At 36.2% G+C, this 19,479-nt stretch overlaps 1 protein-coding gene across 1 annotated transcript; it reads left to right on the top strand.

Moving 5' to 3' along the window:
* The first annotated feature begins 3,953 nt into the window (after window positions 1-3,953).
* Window positions 3,954-19,037, top strand: LOC126821457 (papilin). Its single transcript, XM_056100932.1, has 9 exons — window positions 3,954-4,080; window positions 4,268-4,537; window positions 5,732-5,877; window positions 6,639-6,771; window positions 8,022-8,279; window positions 8,890-9,011; window positions 9,217-9,334; window positions 10,600-11,082; window positions 18,970-19,037. The coding sequence occupies exons 1-9, from the start codon at window positions 3,999-4,001 to the stop codon at window positions 19,035-19,037; spliced, it is 1,680 nt and encodes a 559-aa protein (XP_055956907.1). The 5' UTR covers window positions 3,954-3,998.
* Window positions 19,038-19,479: the final 442 nt, after the last annotated feature.

Genomic DNA, 19,479 nt, shown 5'->3' with positions numbered 1-19,479 from the left:
CCAGTAGCATGTACTTCTTAAATCGATGTCGAACCCATCATTTGATTAACATGGCATGCTCGTACATTAAGGACTTGACAATTCGCTGTATGGTCGAATATTTAGATTTTTACTCTTTCTAAAAGAAGTCCGAGTACATCATGATATTGGTTGTTTAACAGGTCCATTACCACAACCTGAACCACCTGCTATAATCACCGGCGGTCCCTCTCCAGGAGCACCAACAGAAACTGATCCACAATGTATAGAAATGTGTCAGACCAACATAGCACCTGAAAAATGTCACTGTGCTGAACATTTATGTGATGTAAGTACAAATTATCATTGATGTCGAATTTTAATTTCTTGTATAACTCGGCACAGAAGATTTAATTGTGTCCATAACGATACAATAAGAGAATGGAAAACTATTTTGTTATAATTCATGTTATGTTTTATTATATGCTGTACAAGAGTACACTTATCGAATCACACATCACGATTAAATCTAACTTAATATATTGTCGTTTGAATTTTACATTAATTTAAAGCTGTAGTGAGTAGTCTTTATGCACTGGAACAAGCCTAAATTAATGATAATTGTTCTATGTGAGGAACCATATTCTATATCTCGATTTTATGTCCTATGGGTGCTTAGTTAAATGGGCATTACGATTTAGATATAGAACTGGCTGTTCTTGCTATAACAGTTTAAAAATGGATAATGCAAATTTAATTCATTCAAATTACTGTATTTTGTGCGAAGTTAATTTTTAAAAGATGTGTGCATTGATTGTTTATTATGGTAACTACGATGTTAGTTATCCAATGCATGGCGTTGCTTCTCTATTTTAAATTAATTTAATATATGCAAAATTAATATATTGAAAATTCATTCAAATTACTTTATTCTGTGCGAAGTTATCAATGTTTTTAATTTTGACAAGATGTGTGCATTGGTTGTTTATTATCGTAACTACGGTGCTAGTCATTCAATGCATGGCCTTGCTTCTCTATTTTTAAATTAAATCATTAAATGGCCAAACCGTTTAAATTTACTTTAAATCGGAGCCATCAGATGCCATTGAGCGTTTATTATGGCATTGTCATGTTAATATATGTCAAATTTATAATTTATATAACATTTATTGTCTAAAGAAATACCTGTAATAGGCAGATTTAGCTCTTTCATAATGCCTGCTTGAATCATAAAAACAGACATCATGCATTAACAGTTTTCATATTTATGGTCACAGTCTTTATAATTATGGTAACAGTCTTTGTACTCAAATATATATATAATAACAGTTCTTATACAGTAAAGTGCTGCTGATTTTGTACTTGTTTATAACGTGATTATGACTTATTGTCCCTTTAAAGGGTTGGATATTATATTATGTGCTACTATTTTCAGATACAACAGTGTCTTGGTGTTGAAGTATGTCGTTTAGTTAGGGAGAGAGGTATGGTAGAAGCTTTGTGTTTACCTGTTGATGCAGTTACTGGTCAAGCTGCTGGTCAAAGTCATGGAATCCATCACACGACAGGTAATATATTTATTTCATCTGATTTTTCTGTAAGATTACTGATACCATGTTTTGCCAGTTCACATAATATCAGATAGTTATGATTTAGAAAATATAGTCGTTCTTATTGCGTCTAGATATTATTATCTTACACCTTAGACATAGTTATCATATACAAGGTCTTGTCTTTCTAGGCTGTGGATTACCAATGGATGAAGGTATACCATGTGGAGGACCTTCGACTACTGCGTACTATTTTGATGTAATGACCCAAATGTGTGATAGTTTTGTTTATAATGGTTGTGGTGGAAATAATAATAAATTTAAAACACTACATGAATGTGAAGAAACTTGTTCACAGCAGCATATAACACCTGGTATTATAGATCATCATAATGCTCCTACAGTATCTCATGGTACTGGTGTAGTTGATCATATAGAACCAATAGGAACACCAAATGCTGGTAATTATACTATGCGTTAAACCCAACACCAATGCTAGTATTGGTGTAGTTTTTTTCTTTAAGGATTCTATATAGCTAACAGAGGTTGGTTGTACATTATGTCTTATGTCTATGGTGGCTTGAGTTTCTTAAATCTAAATCGAACCCATCGCCTCATTCATGCTTGTATATTAAGGAACTGGTTACTCTTTCTAGAAGACATGATTCCACTTAAGGATTTCACATGGCTGTCAAATGTTGTTTGTATTTTTAAATCACTGGGTTAGTGACTTGATACTGTCGGTTGTCTCTGATCTGGGGATAACATATATTAAGGGAATGGCGAGTAGGTTGATCAGTGTACAAAGTTATAACCCTCTGTCTGTTCCATCATATTATATATTAAATTGGAATTCTACAGTAGGCATTAACTATATGATACAAACTATCCATAGCTGTAGTAACGCTGATCTAGCTGATCACTGCCCAAATTGAACAGTCGAAAACAACGTCTCTCTTTTTGACCAGGTTTGATTACTGATGTCCAAAAGAAAGTATACACACTAAAAGTATGACTAAGTTTTGTTTAGATTAAAAACATTTGATGAAGCATTACTGGGTTTGTCTCTTGCGTCCAAACTCAACATTTCTAAGCAAAATAAAAATGTGAAACAAACTGACATTCTACCCAAATACAGTATACCATGGAAAAACGACTTTGGTTGATGCAGCACAAAATGCACAGTGTATACTTTCTTTTGGACATTAGTATTTGTATATCTCTAAGCACATTGGACGTGTTTGACAAACAATGTGTGATGATGTCCATAGAACCTACCGAAAAGCCCGCGTACATCATGAAATTGATTGTTCAAAACGTTCTTTAAAAACCCTGTATCATCTGTTCTAGTCGTCGGTGGATCATCTCATGGAGTACCAGCAGAAACTGACCCACAGTGTATAGAAATGTGTCAGACTAACATAGCACCTGAAAAATGTCACTGTGCTGAACATTTATGTGATGTAAGTATAGATTATCATTGGTGTCAAATTTTAATTTTAACTCGAAACAAAAGATTTAATTGTGTCCATAACGATACAATAAGAGAATGGAAAACTGTTTTTTGTTGTAGTTCATGTTATTTTTAAATATATGCTAAACAAGATTACACTTATCACATCACGATCTTTTTAAAACGAGTAAATCTAACTCGAGCTATTGTCGTTTGAATTTTACATAAATTTAAAGCTGTAGTAAGTCTTTATGCACTGGAACAAGCCTAAATTAATGATAATTGTTCTATGTGAGGAACCATATTCTGTATCTCGGTTTATGTCCTATGGGTGCTTAGTTAAAGGCGCATTGTGTAAGAATTAGATAAAGAACTGGCCGTTCTTGGTGTAATAGTTCATAAAAAGATAATGCAAAATGAATATATCGAACATTCATTCAAATTACTCTACTCTGTGCTAAGTTATCAATGTTTGTAATTTTGATACTAAGCCTCGCATCTCCATTTTTAAATTAAATCATTAAATGTCCGAACGGTTGTAATATACTTAAAATCGGAGCCATCAGATGACATCGAGAGTTGATTATGGTCTTATCATAATATTTAAAAATGTTATATTAGTAATTTATGTACCAATTAAGACCTAAGGAAAGACTTGGAGTAATAAGCAGAATTAGCTCTTTCATAATGGCGCATAAAATATATCAACTCTTCATTATGCATTAACAGTCTTTATATTTATGGCCACAGTCTTTATAATTAATGTAAAAGTCTTTTTACTCAACCCGTCGTCATTAGCCCAGGTTAGGAGCAGAACAGTAGGACATTAAACTCCATTTCATTTCATTTCTTTTTACTCAAATATATGTATAATGACAGCTCTTATACAGTAAAGTGATGCTGATTCTGTACGTTATAAACAACCTGATTATGACTTATTGTCCCTTTAAAGGGTTGGATATTATATTATGTGCTACTATTTTCAGGTACAACAGTGTCTTGGTGTTGAAGTATGTCGTTTAGTTAGGGAGAGAGGTATGGTAGAAGCTTTGTGTTTACCTGTTGATGCAGTTACTGGTCAAGCTGCTGGTCAAAGTCATGGAATCCATCACACGACAGGTAATATATTTATTTCATCTGATTTTTCTGTAAGATTACCGGTACCATGTTTTGCCAGTTCACATAATATCAAATAGTTGATTTAGAAAATATAGTCGCTCTTACTGCGTCTAGATATTATTATCTTGTACTTTAGACATAGTAGTTGGTATTTCCTGTTATCATATACAAGGTCTTGTCTTTCTAGGTTGTGGATTAACAATGGATGTAGGTATACCATGTGGAGGACCTTCGACTACTGCGTACTATTTTGATGTAATGACCCAAATGTGTGATAGTTTTGTTTATAATGGTTGTGGTGGAAATAGTAATAAATTTAAAACACTACACGAATGTGAAGAAACATGTTCACAGCAGCATATAACACCTGGTATTATAGATCATCATAATGCTCCTACAATTTCTCATGGTACTGGTGTAGTTGATCATATAGAACCAATAGGAACAACAAATACAGGTGATTATACTTATTCGTTGAACCCCATACACATCGGTGCTAGTATGTGTGTATTTTGTAACGTATCCCGATTGCGATATTCGAATCCTTACACATTCTGACTGGATACTCCTTGAGGATTCCATATTGATAACAAAGGTAAACATAAAGCTTCTACCAAACTCCTCTCCCTAACTAAACGACATACTCCCACATCACGACACTGTTGTATCTGAAAATGAAATGAAACGTCCTACTGTTCTGCTCCGAACTGGGCTAATGAAGACGGGCATACGCCATACAGTGTGCTATGAGGGAAATTTTGCCCGGATAGCGGAGCTACGGCCTACTCTTATATCGATTTCCAACTGCCAGGGGATCTTTTACGTGTATACACGGGATCTCGGTTTTTCGTTCCATCCGAACGACTAGACAGCTGTCCTTGTCAGGCCCTCCGTCCTGCATCAATGACAAGGGGGAATCACGCCGGAAAATCCGGATGAACTTCCTCGGCCAGTGCAGGGATCTAGCACCCGACTTCCAGGCTAGCGAACCAGCGTCTTACCTGCTTAGCTACGGTAGCCCCCGTTGTATCTGAAAATAGCACCACATAATATATAATAGCCAACTCGTCAAAGGGATTATAAGTCATGATCAGATGGTTCACAAGTACAAAATCAGTATCATTTTACTGTATATGGGGCTGTCTATGGCACGAGGATTATCCATTAGCACGAGTTTTCTTAATCCAAGTCGAGCTTATAGTCTCATTCACATAACATGCTTGTACATTACGGAACTGGCAATTTGATGTATGCTCGAATATTTAAATAATTATTCTTTCCCAAAGACATGATGCAACTCAAGGATTTCACTTAGCTACCAAATATTGGTTGCACTTGGAAATACTTGATTAGATACTCTGTCGGTTATCTCGCCATTTATAAGATATCCCAGTGCGTAGAGGTGGATCTGTGTACAAAGTCACACCACTCTGTTTTTTTCATATTGTATATTTAACTACCAGATATGAGCCCCTTAGGTACAGCACAGTTCTGCTAGCGAACACTCGAAAAGAGCTTTTCCCTTTTTGACCAGCTTTGATTATATGAATATCTCTAAGCACATTGGTTGTGTATAACACCCAATGTCTGATGGGCTCCACAGAACCTACCACAGAAGCACGTGTACCTTATGATATTGATTGTTTAACAGGTCCATTACCACAACCTGAACCACCTGCTATAATCACCGGCGGTCCCTCTCCAGGAGTACCAGCAGAAAGTGATCCACAATGTATAGAAATGTGTCAGACCAACATAGCACCTGAAAAATGTCACTGTGCTGAACATTTATGTGATGTAAGTACAAATTATCATTGTTGTCAAATTTTAATTTCTCGTATAACTCGATACAATAAGAAAATGGAAAACTGTTTTCTTATGAATTACAACAAAAAACACACATAATGTACAAAATGTAAGTACACTTCTCAAATAACACATTACCCAAAAGATTTTTTAAAACGAATAAATCCAACTTTAGTTATTGTCGTTTGAATTTACATTAATTTAAAGCCCGAGCACTGGAAGAAAATTAAATTAATGATAAGTGGTGTAAGTGAGGAACCACATTCTATATCTAGGTTTTATATCCCATGCTTAGTTTTTAATAACATTCTTTATACTTTTAGTAACATACTTTATACTTATAATAGCAGTTTTTATAATTATAGTACCACTCTTTCTAGTTGATATAATTATAGTAACTGCAATAATACTTAGAAAAACAGTCTTTATACTTTTGAATATTCTTTTTAGGTATAGTAATATTCGTGATGCTTATAGCAACAGTTTTTACTCTGATAGCAACACTCTTTATACTTATAATAACAATCTTTATAATTATAATAACAATCTTTATAATTATTGTAACAAACTTTATAATTATTGTAACAATCTTTATATTTATAATTATAATAACAATCTTTATAATAACAGTATGCTTACAATAACAACCCTTATACAGTAACGTAATACTGTTTTTGTTTTTTTACTTGTGAATCATTTGACTTATTGTCCCTTAAAGGGTTGGATATTATATTATGTGCTACTATTTTCAGATCCAACAGTGTCATGGTGTTGAAGTATGTCGTTTAGTTAGGGAGAGAGGTATGGTGGAAGCTTTATGTTTACCTGTTGATGCAGTTACTGGTCAAGCTGCTGGTCAAAGTCATGGAATCCATCACACGACAGGTAATATATTTATTTCATCTGATTTTTCTGTAAGATTACTGATACCATGGTACAATATTTGCAGTGGGATAATGTCACATGGTATCATAAATATATACATTTTAATACAATCAAAAAATCCGAATTTTATTAAATATCATTAATACACAAAATATTAATTTGGGTAGTAATGGTGATAAGATAAAAGCTGTTTATATCAGAGATTTCAATTTGATGTGAGATATAACAAATATAACAATATAACAAAACCCAAGATGTACGTGTACTTGTTTACGTACGAATACATGAAATATTGTTATTATTCACCGTAAAGTTGACTAAGCAACAAATAACTTTTTTAAATGAAAATATGTGGCACTAACAGATCAAAGACGTCATTTTATATACATAATGTTTATTAGTTAGTTAAAATTGTTAGTAGTCAATCAGAAGTCATATATAGGTGTTATTCCCTAAGGTGTTAAATCCGTGACTATTGAATGATATACACCACTATTGTTCAGGTGAGTATTATTCAATAGTGATGACGGTTATAAATTAGTCATGCTTTTACACCAGTAGTGACATCATCTACAGTTAGTTACACACCTATAATTAATGACTACTGTATAAATACTTTCGCTTCATACTTTCGCTTGTCTGCGATATCACCTCGGTGGAAGCGGACGTAAAACACAACTAACAACTAACTAACTAACTAAACATTGTTGTCTGCGATATCACCTCGGTGGAAGCGGACGTAAAATACAACTAACTCATCATCACTAAACATTGTCTACGATATCACCTTAGGTGGAAGTGGACGTAAAACTCCAGAAACAACGAACGAACGAACTAAACATTAGTATGTGGAAGCGGACGTAAAATACAACTAACAAACAAAACAAAACTAAACATTAGTTTAGAATAATGATCACCTGTATGAATTAATGACAAATATTGCCATTCATAAGTCAACGGTATCAGCTTACCAGTGAATACTTTAATATAAAATATTTTGAAAATCTAGTTGTTCTTACTGCGTTTAGCTATTATTATGCTATACTTTACACATAAATCATCGCTGGCCAAAACATTCCATGTGGCATAGATGCACACTTAAATATTTGATTCCATAATTACTTCACAGTTCGCATAGATGAACGCTTAAGTCCTTGATGGCATAACTAATTTACAGTTGGCAGAACTAATATTTCCTGTAGTTGAAAAAATTATAGTATTAAGTACACTAAAATGTCTTGTCTTTCTAGGATGTGGATTAGCAATGGATGAAGGTATACCATGTGGAGGACCTTCGACTACTGCGTACTATTTTGATGTTATGACACATATGTGTGATAGCTTTGTTTATAATGGTTGTGGTGGAAATAGTAATAATTTTAAAACACTACACGAATGTGAAGAAACTTGTTCACAGCAGCATATAACACCTGGTATTATAGATCATCATAATGCTCCTACAGTATCTCATGGTACTGGTGTAGTTGATCATATAGAACCAATCTCGGGTATGCAAAACTTAAATTATCCTATTTATAAAATACGAACGCAGTTACCTTATATTCGGTATGTTTACTAACCACCAACGTTGTATTTGTGTTTGCTGAATAATGACTTTTTTGTATTCTCGGACAAATGAGTTTTTCGTGGATTTCTTGAGTCACGGTTGCTAAGTGAGTAAGACACGGCTTACTAACCTGGAAGTCGCGGGTTCGATCCCGGTGCTGGCCAAGGAGGTTCATCGGAATTTTCCGACGTGGTTTCTCTTTGTCAGTGGTGCAGGACTTAGGGCCTGACAAGGACAGGTGTCTAGTCGTTCGGATGGGAGGAAAAATCGAGGTCCCGTGTAAACATTGGCGTGCATATACAAGATCCCTTGGCAGTTGGAATTCAATATAAGAGTAGATGGTAGCGCCGCAGTGCGGGCACATTTTCCCTTGTATGTCCCTCTTTATTAGCCCTGTTCGACCAGAACAGTAGGACGTTAAATCCCATTTCATTTTCTTGGATTTCTATAGTCCGCTTTTGTAACGACCCAATACGATTTCTTATGAATTCGTCTACGATGTTCTAGTAGCATTGGAATCAATCTATGGGTGTAATGTATTTATCTTTCAGTTGGTGTTGTAATGTCGCCCCCACCACTACCAGTGACCAACAATGATCCATCAGATTGTACTTTATTGTGCACGAAATCTCTCGTCCCAGAAAGATGCCAATGTAGTGATTACTTATGTGAAGTAAGTCGTAAAATTTATTTAAAAGTGTACCTGAAACGAAATTAGTGACGCGACTATCGCCAAGGAGTTAGATTCCCTATATGCCGTAGGCCTACATATAAGTTTGGATTAAGCCATCAGGTATCTTCAGTCAGTATGTTCAAGAGTGAAAATATCCGATTCAAATTCCTCTTTTGTTTATAAATGTTTTTTTCTTGCATTTTAGCATAAGACATGTGAAGGTAATACTGTTTGTAAGTTGATGAGATCAGGAGGGTTCGCTGAAGCTATGTGTGTCCCTCCTACCACAGTTTCCGGCCCAAATAGCGGTCGTCCAAGCAATGGTAAGACAACGTTTCACGGCTAAAAACAATATAATTTCATGCACTGTGTACTTCAAAGATGCATTATGTAAGATTTGAATAAAGAGCTGTAATAGATAAGTTATGAATATTTTGACAGGAATAATGTTCTCTCGATTGTCATATAGATTAAATGACACATATGAACTAATCCAGTTCATATCCAATCCATCTAGAAAGTTGATTATGTTCTTGTCGTGTGAATAAGTATTTTATAATAAGCGAGAAAAAAAGACCTTAAATGGGCAGATTTAGCTCCTACATAATGCACCTTTAATGATAAAGCATTGTTTCACAGTATAGTTAAAGTACAGTATGCTTTAATGAACCGAGAATGAAGCCATGTGTCGCGAATAGGACAAAGGCAATTTTCCCCATGTACATTTATAACATGGGATAGTTACTTTCAAACACCTGGCGTACTCGCTGTTTGTAGCTAACTTTATAGACACCTGGCTTAGTCGCCATAGCTCTTCACTGTTTATAGTTAACTTTCTAAATACCGGGTATATTCGCCATAGCTCCTCGGTGCTTAAATAAATGGGGTATTGGCCATAGCTCCTTACTAACTTTCTAGATATCTAGCGTGGTCGCCATAGCTCCTTACTGCTTATAGCTAACTTTCTAGATACCTGGTGGCGTACTCTGTTTAGAGCCCCGTTGTTTATTTCTAACTTTCTAGATATACCTGCCGTTGTATCGATAGAGCTTCACTGTTTATAGCTAACTTTCTAGATATACCTGCCGTTATATCGATAAAGCTCACTGTTTATAGCTAACTTTCTAGATATACCTGTCGTTATATCGATAGAGCTTCACTGTTTATAGCTAACTTTCTAGATATACCTGCCGTTATATCGATAGAGCTTCAATGTTTATAGCTAACTTTCTAGATATACCTGCCGTTATATCGATAGAGCTTCACTGTTTATGGCTAACTTTCTAGATACCTGTCTGTAGAGCCTACCTGTTTATTGTTAACTTTCTATTACTAACCTTCAAGATATTAGGTCTATTCTGCATTGCGCCCAATGCTAACATCTAAATGAAGCAATACTTCTTTACGCCAGGAAGGGGAATCGTGAAGAGGTATCACGTTACCTGGAAAGAATGAGCATGTCATGTTGAGAGCGCAACATTTTTTCCAAAAATTTATTAAAATATTAGAAAGAGTAAATATAACGACTGGTGTTTATTTTCAGCTTGTGGATTACCCAAGGATATAGGAAGCTGTTTACGACGACGACGTCGACAACGACAACGACGTCGAGAGGGCCCCAGGTACTATTTTGATGCTGAAACTCAGAGCTGTACATCATTTAGTTTCAGTGGTTGTGGTGGGAATGCTAACCGTTTTATGACCCGAAGAAGATGCGAGACATTTTGTTTAGAAACAAGGATAACTGATGGTGCAGTTCTACGCCATAACGCTCCCCGGTCTGGACTCGCTGAAACATCAGGAACATATGCCATTAATAAAGGATACAGACGTGGTCCTAGACGAACGAAGATTTTTGGTTCTGATGGCCACGGTCACACGACATCTATTACCCCAGGGCCCAGCATATTTCAGTTACCGGTAGCTCGCACAGGCCAAGGTAGTACCAGTTTACAGGGTTTGTTCCAGCCCTTGATCCGTAACTTGTTTGGTAGGCAAAGGTATCGACGCAGAAGGCGACCAAGTTATAGGCGCACCACTAACACTGGTACAAACGAGAAAAACCTTTCAAGCCCTTAATTAAACCGGGTATTAATTTACGATCATGGATTTTAACTAACAGGAAAACCCCAAATTTACTCACTAATATTCGAAATTATATCAAATTTAATTTTAAAAAAATGTCTTTTTCAAAGTTGTTACAGACGGATTTTATGCATAATTTTCAATTATTATAAATAACAGAAATAAACCTTTTATTCATCGAAATTCCAATTTCTCTATGGTTTAATAAATAAAATGCCCCTTTTAAGTTGTTACAAAAGGGAATTATACATAGGTTTCAGCTGGTGTAACCATGTGTATATAATAATGTATATTAAATATATCGGTATTGACAACGAACGATGAGTAATTTCGCATTTCAATATTTTGTGTATCATACGTGGATTAAACTGTTGTAAAATATATAATTATTTATTGTTTGTTTTTGTATGAAACATTTTTTTCTACTAATAAAGTATACAACTAATAACCATCGTGTCTTCTCATTAGTACAAAGGTCAAACCACGCCCAAATATATGTGGAAAGATTCGAACATCATTTCTTAACACTGTTAGAGACGTGACGCTGTGTTTGCTGCAGGATGGGAAACTAGATAGCAGGGACGTCTATGATTCATTTTACAGAATGGAAAGAATTGCGTGTCTGTTCAGTCTTCGATTCAACATAGATAATAGGTCAAGAACCATCACCACGTTGTGTTACAAATGTTTCACGAAGTTTGTATGACCTGTAGTAGTTGACTTTGACACGCCCGGGATACTGCATTTTCTAGAATATGATGCTTATTTTAACTCGCTGAGATATTTGTACACAACAGCTCTTGGACTTCTATCGTGGCAAAGATGCTCTTCTTAATATAAAAATGGACTTTTATATGGTTAGCCTATGGACCTATGGCTACTTATTGGTTGCTGGGAAGGGTCGACTGGGCCATTCATTCCAATTTACTGGTTGTCGTTAGTCACCGCGTCTTGAAACTAACCTGGGCAGCCTCGAAACGATTAACAACAGCAATGCTTTGTGTTTGATGCAAACCAATACACTTTTCCCTGAATATGGAAACCGGTTCTCATTATTCCAGAAAAGAAACATTTTCGCTTACAGGGGCGGATCCCCCCCCCCCCATGCTCAGCTACATAAAAAATATTGTAAATCAATACATTTTTTGAGAAAAGTTTCTCGGCCGTGTGCTTATCGTCAGATGTGGAACAGGATGGGCACCCAAAGCACGAGATAATGATATAGACATTATGTGATATCACAATTAATGCTTTGTATCCATCAAATTGAATCACAATGTCATTGTATTAATTCATAATAAAAATTAACGTCAAACCAGGTGTTCAATTTCTCTGTTTAAAAAGCTCAATGTATATGTATGTACGCCAAAATGACGATAGAGACCATGCGGGAGGGGGGGGGGATACATTGTCTCGGGAACCTGGCAAACCCCCTCCTGCAAAAATTCCTGGACCCGCCCCTGCCTTTATTAAAAGATATGGCCAAAATCAACCCATAAACCTTTTTGACATGACGTCCAAATATGTACTTTTCCATAGGGGTTTTGTCTCGCCGTCGTCCTTCACATGTTTATGACCAATATATATATATGTCTATAAAAATGGACTCACGGTGGCTCAGTGAGTAAGACGTTCTCTACATAACCAGTGTTGGCCGAGATATTTCTTCGGGGCCTTCCGCAATGTTTTTTCCCTTGTCAGTGGTGCAGGAGGGGGTGGGGTGGGGGTAAACCAGTGTCTACTTGTTCTAATTGGACGAAACCCCCAGTTCCCATATACACACGGACGTGCACGTTAAAGTATCCTTGACAATTGGAAGTCGAATAAAGAGTAGGCCGTAGCGCCGCTAACTGGAAATAATTTCCCTCGTAGTACACTGAACGGCGGATGCTCTATTTTATTTCACCTCTTCGAAACATGAATTTCCTTTTTGTTTCGATTCGCTGGAATTGTTAGATAAATCGAGTCCCATCGAAAGCAAATTTTCGCAGAGTTGCTGCCCCTTTTACTGAAACTTTACAAAGTTGTACATCTTTACTGATTTAAAATTTAATTGGATTAATCGAGAAATCATAAGGAAGAACGGTGTCCAAAATAACTCCCACCCATCAAATAGCATTACCTTTCGCCCGACAACTTCAAATCCACCCTTAAAAGTGCTGCTGATATACACGGCGTCCAACAGCGTAATTATTTTCATGGCAAGGATATTTACAAACGAAAGAGTGATATATGAGCAAAATTATGTACAATTATGATTAATGTATATAGTCCGTATTTACAGGTTTTGGTATGTAAACAAGTTAATTAACACTGTCATGTTATCTATCATAATATTATATCTGTTAATATGACAATATTATAATCATAATGTAATATTTAATTACCATTTTGACAGCTTACTAATTTTAGAAATATGTTTGCCTCATTAACAGTTATTGGAAGTTTGAATGGAATGGGTATCTGATGCTCTCCCCAATCCAGAATCCCCCATACTATATTGATACAAGCCATCTACTTCACACTTCGGTGGGGGGGGGGGGATCACGGTGGCTAAGTGGGTAAGGCGCTGGCTCGCTACCCTGGAGGTCGGGTGTTCGATCCCTGCATTGGCCGAGAAAGTTCATCCAGATTTTCCGGCGTGGTTCCCCCTTTTCAGTGATGCAGGACGGAGGGCCTGACAAGGACAGCTGTCTAGTCATTCGGATGAGACGAAAAACCGAGGTCCCGTGTACACATTGGCGTGCACGTAAAAGATCCCTTGACAGTTGGAATTCGATATAAGAGTAGGCCGTAGTGCCGCTGTCCGGGCAAAATTTCCCTCATAGCACACTGTATGGCGTATGCCCGTCTTCATTAGCCCAGTTCGGAGCAAAACAGTAGGACGTTAAACTCCATTTCATTTCATTTCATTTCATTTCACACTTCGGGAATAAATCTCTGCTTGAAATGGCCGCCATTTCCCAAAGTTAGTATACTGTTTTGTAATGTGGTTCTACTCCGTTTCACATCTGTCATACAAAGGCCGAAGAAACTTTTTCAATTTTATGAAATGGAAACAGAATAGCCTAAACACTTAAACAAATTCTCGAAGGATAATTAACTTATGTGAGTTTTTTCGACTAAAATAATCGATTTATGACTTAAAACGTCGGTCAACTAGCTTAGTGTCTGTTCTCATGTGGACAGCCTAAGTTTTGTATGCGCCACAAGCATGATCATAGCACAATATTATACTTAAAATGTACATGTAGTCATCATTTGGATAGCTAGCATACTTTAGTTATAAGTATTAATACCAAATATTGGAAGTGTGAATGGAGGAGCAGGGGGTTGGGTGTCGGGTGCTCTCATCAAACTCAGGGGTTTGGGGTGGGGTCGAATGGTTAGCGCGTGCGCGCTGTATCATTAGGTATGTCAATGAGTCAATTGGCGTGATTTCGATTCCCCGACTGTACGTGACAAGGAGTAGGGACGCCTGTCAAACCGTGGGTTTTCTCCGGGTCCTCTGGTTTCCTCCCACTGCTAAAGACTCCTACCCAAAAGCGAATTATTGAAATAAAATTGAACCATATGTTAGTCCCGATATGACCTAGTTTGTGTCGAGTGGACGTTAACTCTATCTCTCACCAATCGCCAATTTATAAGCTGGGCACTAGACTAGTACTACTGGTGATCTTGGTAGATAACGACCACCATTGACGCAACATAGGTATTTAACCGTGTCGTGACGATACGGATACGTGATACGGATGGGAAAAATTCCGCTTGGGGGTAATGTTCCTTTGAAATATCTATCTATCCACGTAAAGTAGGTGACGAAGTTGGCCAGATTAAAAATTTAAATAACTTTTAAAGATGCATCTCATCAGCGTTTTAATGATCTTTGTTGGTTTGTAGACTATAGAGATTTATAATGTGTTCAATTTTATTATAAGCAGGTCAGTGTTTTGGGTCAATGTTTTTATATCAAATTAATTGTAGATATTTTCCCGTTGAAAGCACCATGGGGTTTAATGACAAATGATCAACCCATCAGCCGGGATGATTAGAACATACTAACGAAGAACCCATGCAGTTAGACAGGCGATCCTGCTTCCTGTCTGGAAGCCATGGAATCTTATAATCTAAAGCGTACATTAGCTTCTAATGACATCAAGTCTATAAGTTAGCTTTAGAAAAATAAAATTTTAACTTTAAAGGAGCTAAGTCGCTAATATTTGGGGCCTAGAAATAGGTCACAACGCATATAATAATGTAATATAAATGTATATAAATTGATTTACATTCAATCGTTTCTGTTTTTACTGTAATTTCTAATCAGTAAGGTTCGGCGAAATACGCCAGTATTCTCAATCGAATTTCAATCTCTAGCGTCTGGTTATTCCAGTCTACGCCGATAGTATTTATTGGGCATGCTCTCCAGATAAGAATATAGCGTCACCGTTTGACATGACTTGTGGAATATGCCTAGCCTCGTGTTTCGAGTCCCTTATTACAAATAGCGCTGAAAAGCATGATGGTACACGATTTGCGTACCAATTGTAAAATGTTTATTTTGTCTTAAATATTGGATATCAGAAGGCCATCTTTTCCCGGTAAGATCACAACATCAATGTTGATTTAAACCGAAAAATAAATCGTGTTTTCAATGTCCAAGACTTTGGATGGTATTGAGTTAGAGACTTAGCTACTTTAAATGTAATTACGAAAAACTGTTATCTGGGATTTTGTAAATGGAACGAAGTCCATAAGATAGCTTTAGAAAAATAAAAATAAAATTTGGACTTTAAATGTAATTACGAAAAACTGTTATTTGGGATTTTATAAATGAAATGAAAACAAAGCCTCGAAGCCTGTTGTTAGATATCTACGGATAATAACTAAAAGAACCCTCGTTAAAAAAAGACCAGGGGCCTGTTTCACGAAATTTTAACTAAGATAAAATCAAAATTTTAGTCATTTGATTGGATAATATTTGATTAATTTTAGTGCTTAGCCAATCAAAATTGAATTATCTACTAAAATTTGGATTTTATCTTCAGTTAAGATTTCGAGACACAGGGCCCAGTTCAAAAAGAGGCAAGCCCCAAAACTAAAGAGCCCCGATACACAAGGATATCTTTCTCAAAAGATGGTGATGGTGTCGTAAGGTCTGCCACGTTATGTGGCCCCGAATCCAGTATACACCACACGCCCCCCCCCCCCCCACACACACAGACACACAAACACACGCACGCGCGCGCGCACAGTTAAACAAAAACAAACATAAAGGTGCATTATGTGTTTAGTGGACGTTAAACCCCATTTCTCTCATTGATGTAAATAATAAATTCACATAAAACATTTGATAGCACACTTCATAACCAATGAACGCAGGAAAGAAAAGTTCTTGGGTCTATCTCCCTTTGATTTGATTTGTACCCTTTAGATCGATCCCGCCATTGTTTCGATATATGAAAGGTCATTTCCTCCTTATCGCAGACATCCCATAGAGTATTTCAGATGGTTACCACTAAAAATTATATCTGAAGGCCTATTATATCGTAGTCATTGCCGCCGCCATATTGGATTTTTCACACATTCAACCTACTGTATCTACGCTACAAACCATCACTAAACAATAGAACTATGATCAATTAGGGATGACGATTCTAACTTTCTAAATATAACTGTCATTGGTGTTATAAAATCGATTGAACGCATTTGTGGAAAGATAAAATAGCTGTTTCTTGTGTTCAGAATAGACTCCTCTAAAACACTTAACATGACGTATTATAGAAGGTTGTATAATGGATCACGTGGCGTAGTAAATCACAAGATATAAACAACCATTACTCATTAATCTTAAAATCGCACCTTAATGAGATAGGCACGAGATATTGAAAATTATGAATAACCTCATAACCATAGCAACTGTAATCCGTCTGTTTTATTGGAAATTCAAGGAATCAATAGTAATTATCGAAAAGTTTCAGGGGAGGACTCACAAATAAAACGAATGAATCAATAGTAACTATGGTAAAGTTTCGGGAATCAGTAGTAACTATAGTAAATTTTCAGGTGAGGGCACACCAATAAAATGAAGGAATCAATCGTAACTATTGTAAAGATTCAGGCGAGACACAACAATAAAACGAGGGAACCATAGTAACTATGGTAAAGTTTCAGGTAAGGACACATCAATAAAATGAAGGAATCAATAGTAACTATTGTAAAGTTTCAGGTGAGACACACCAATAAAATGAGGGAACCATAGTAACTATGGTAAAGTTTCACGTGAGGACACACTAATGAAATGAAGGAACCATAGTAACTATTGTAAAGTTTCAGGTGAGACACACCAATAAAATGAAGGAACCATAGTAACTATGGTAAAGTTTCAGGTAAGGACACACCAATAAAATGAAGGAACAGTAGTAACTATGGTACAGTTTCCGGTAAAAACACACCAATAAAATGAAGGAACCATAGTAACTATGGTAAAGTTTCAGGTAAGGACACATCAATAAAATGAAGGAACCATAGTAACTATGGTAAAGTTTCAGGTGAGCCACACCAATAAAATGAAGGAATCGATAGTAACTATTGTAAAGTTTCAGGTGAGACACACCAATAAAATGAGGGAATCATAGTAACTATGGTAAAGTTTCAGGCGAGGACACAGCAATAAAATGAAGGAATAAATAGTCGGCCATAGACTGTTTTAGATATCACTTTCACACTCCATGTCAGAAAAGCGAAAAGAATATTCTGTAGTCGTTCCCAAGTTAATTTAGAAAGAAAGAAAACCTTTAACTGTTTTTAACGGGGGCTAAACACCACGTTCCATACCTGTTTTATTTTTAAAAAAAACGTAATGACGTTAACAGTCATTATTCGGCTACCTTCCTAGACTCGATCAGAGATTTTTTTCCTGGTGAGGATTGGTAATTTGTGATAGTGATGAATCTACTCCGATGACGTTATTTTTGTTTTAATGACTAAATTCTCCCCTTAGGCAAAAAAAAATAAAAAAAATTGAATAAATATTTGTTTCATTATGATCATACATTTCATGACATCATCAAATGATTTATCTTATAACAAAAGTAAATTCTAAATAAAAACAGTATTCTGTGTCGCATTGTATTGCAAGGTAACGTAACAGGTAGGTCATTCCGCTCAGGCAGGTAAATTTCTTGGAATTATGGAACCAGGCCCATGCGTCATTAATTCGAATATTACAATCTTGTCATTTGTGTATGATTTTAAATCAAAAACTTATGTCGGAAGTATAACAATATAGCCAATAGTGTGGCTGACATTTTTCGTGAACCTTCAATCTTGGATGTCTTCAGGTAAATGACAAAAAAGTTTCTCGTCGTATCATGCAGAAATACATAAATGTGTGTCGTTTATATTGATGTTTGACAAACGTGGTCCTCGAAAATGTTTACTCCCCTCAATGGAGTGATTTTCTTGTGATTTCAGATTTAAAATAGAAATGGACAGATTTGCTGTAATTTTGATTCTTTCATGCGTTATATCAACGTGTTTGTCAAGTCAGATTAGTAAGTTATTGTCCTTTGTTTTTGATATATTTTTTAATATTATGGATGATGCGCCCAGTATTTTTTGCAGTAAATGCAGGTCTGGCTAAAGTGATGATAAGTAATGAGTATTTTTATGTGAGCTTTCTTTGAAACATATTTTCTTCCAGTAGTCTGAAACATATTTATCCACATATAATTTTAATAATTCTAAGGCACATCCATCATCAGCAATTTAATATTATCTTCTCTGGCCCTACCCTTCCCCACTATTTTCAGAGCAGCCACGCTGCTGGTAACGTAGGCAGTTAGTACAAATTTTAACGTTTACTGCCGCATGATAATTTTGTTTCCCTTGACGATTTTAATATATCTGGTCCGTTTGGTTTTCAGGAATGAGTGTATCTAGGAGGATACCTATAGACGTATTGTGTAAAGAATGGTGTCCATGGGGACGTATTAGAAGTACATGCAGGTGTAACATGTCATGGTTACCGAATCCCAGTAAAGAGAGACCCTGTTTGGTAAGACTTTTCTCTGTCGGATTTTCAGGTGTGTTTTCACTTGTTGGAGGTGCAGGACGGCGACCCTGACAAGGAACAATATCTATAGTCTTTCGGGTAAATCGCAAAGGCTAGGCCCCGTATACATATTGGTGTGCACGAAAAGAACCCTTTACAGTTGGAATTTGAAATAAGAATAGGTCGTAGTTCCGCTGTCCGGGCAAAATATTACTCATAGCACACTGTATGGCGTTTTCACGCATTCCTTAGCCCAATCGGTGCAAAAAAGTAGGATGTTAAACCCCATTTCATTTTGGTAAGGCTTTAATAATGAATATCTCTATTTAA

The sequence above is a fragment of the Patella vulgata genome, chromosome 5 (assembly GCF_932274485.2).
Source record: "Patella vulgata chromosome 5, xgPatVulg1.2, whole genome shotgun sequence".
NCBI classification, from domain to species: domain Eukaryota; kingdom Metazoa; phylum Mollusca; class Gastropoda; family Patellidae; genus Patella; species Patella vulgata.
This window is presented reverse-complemented; position numbering and strand designations above follow the sequence as displayed.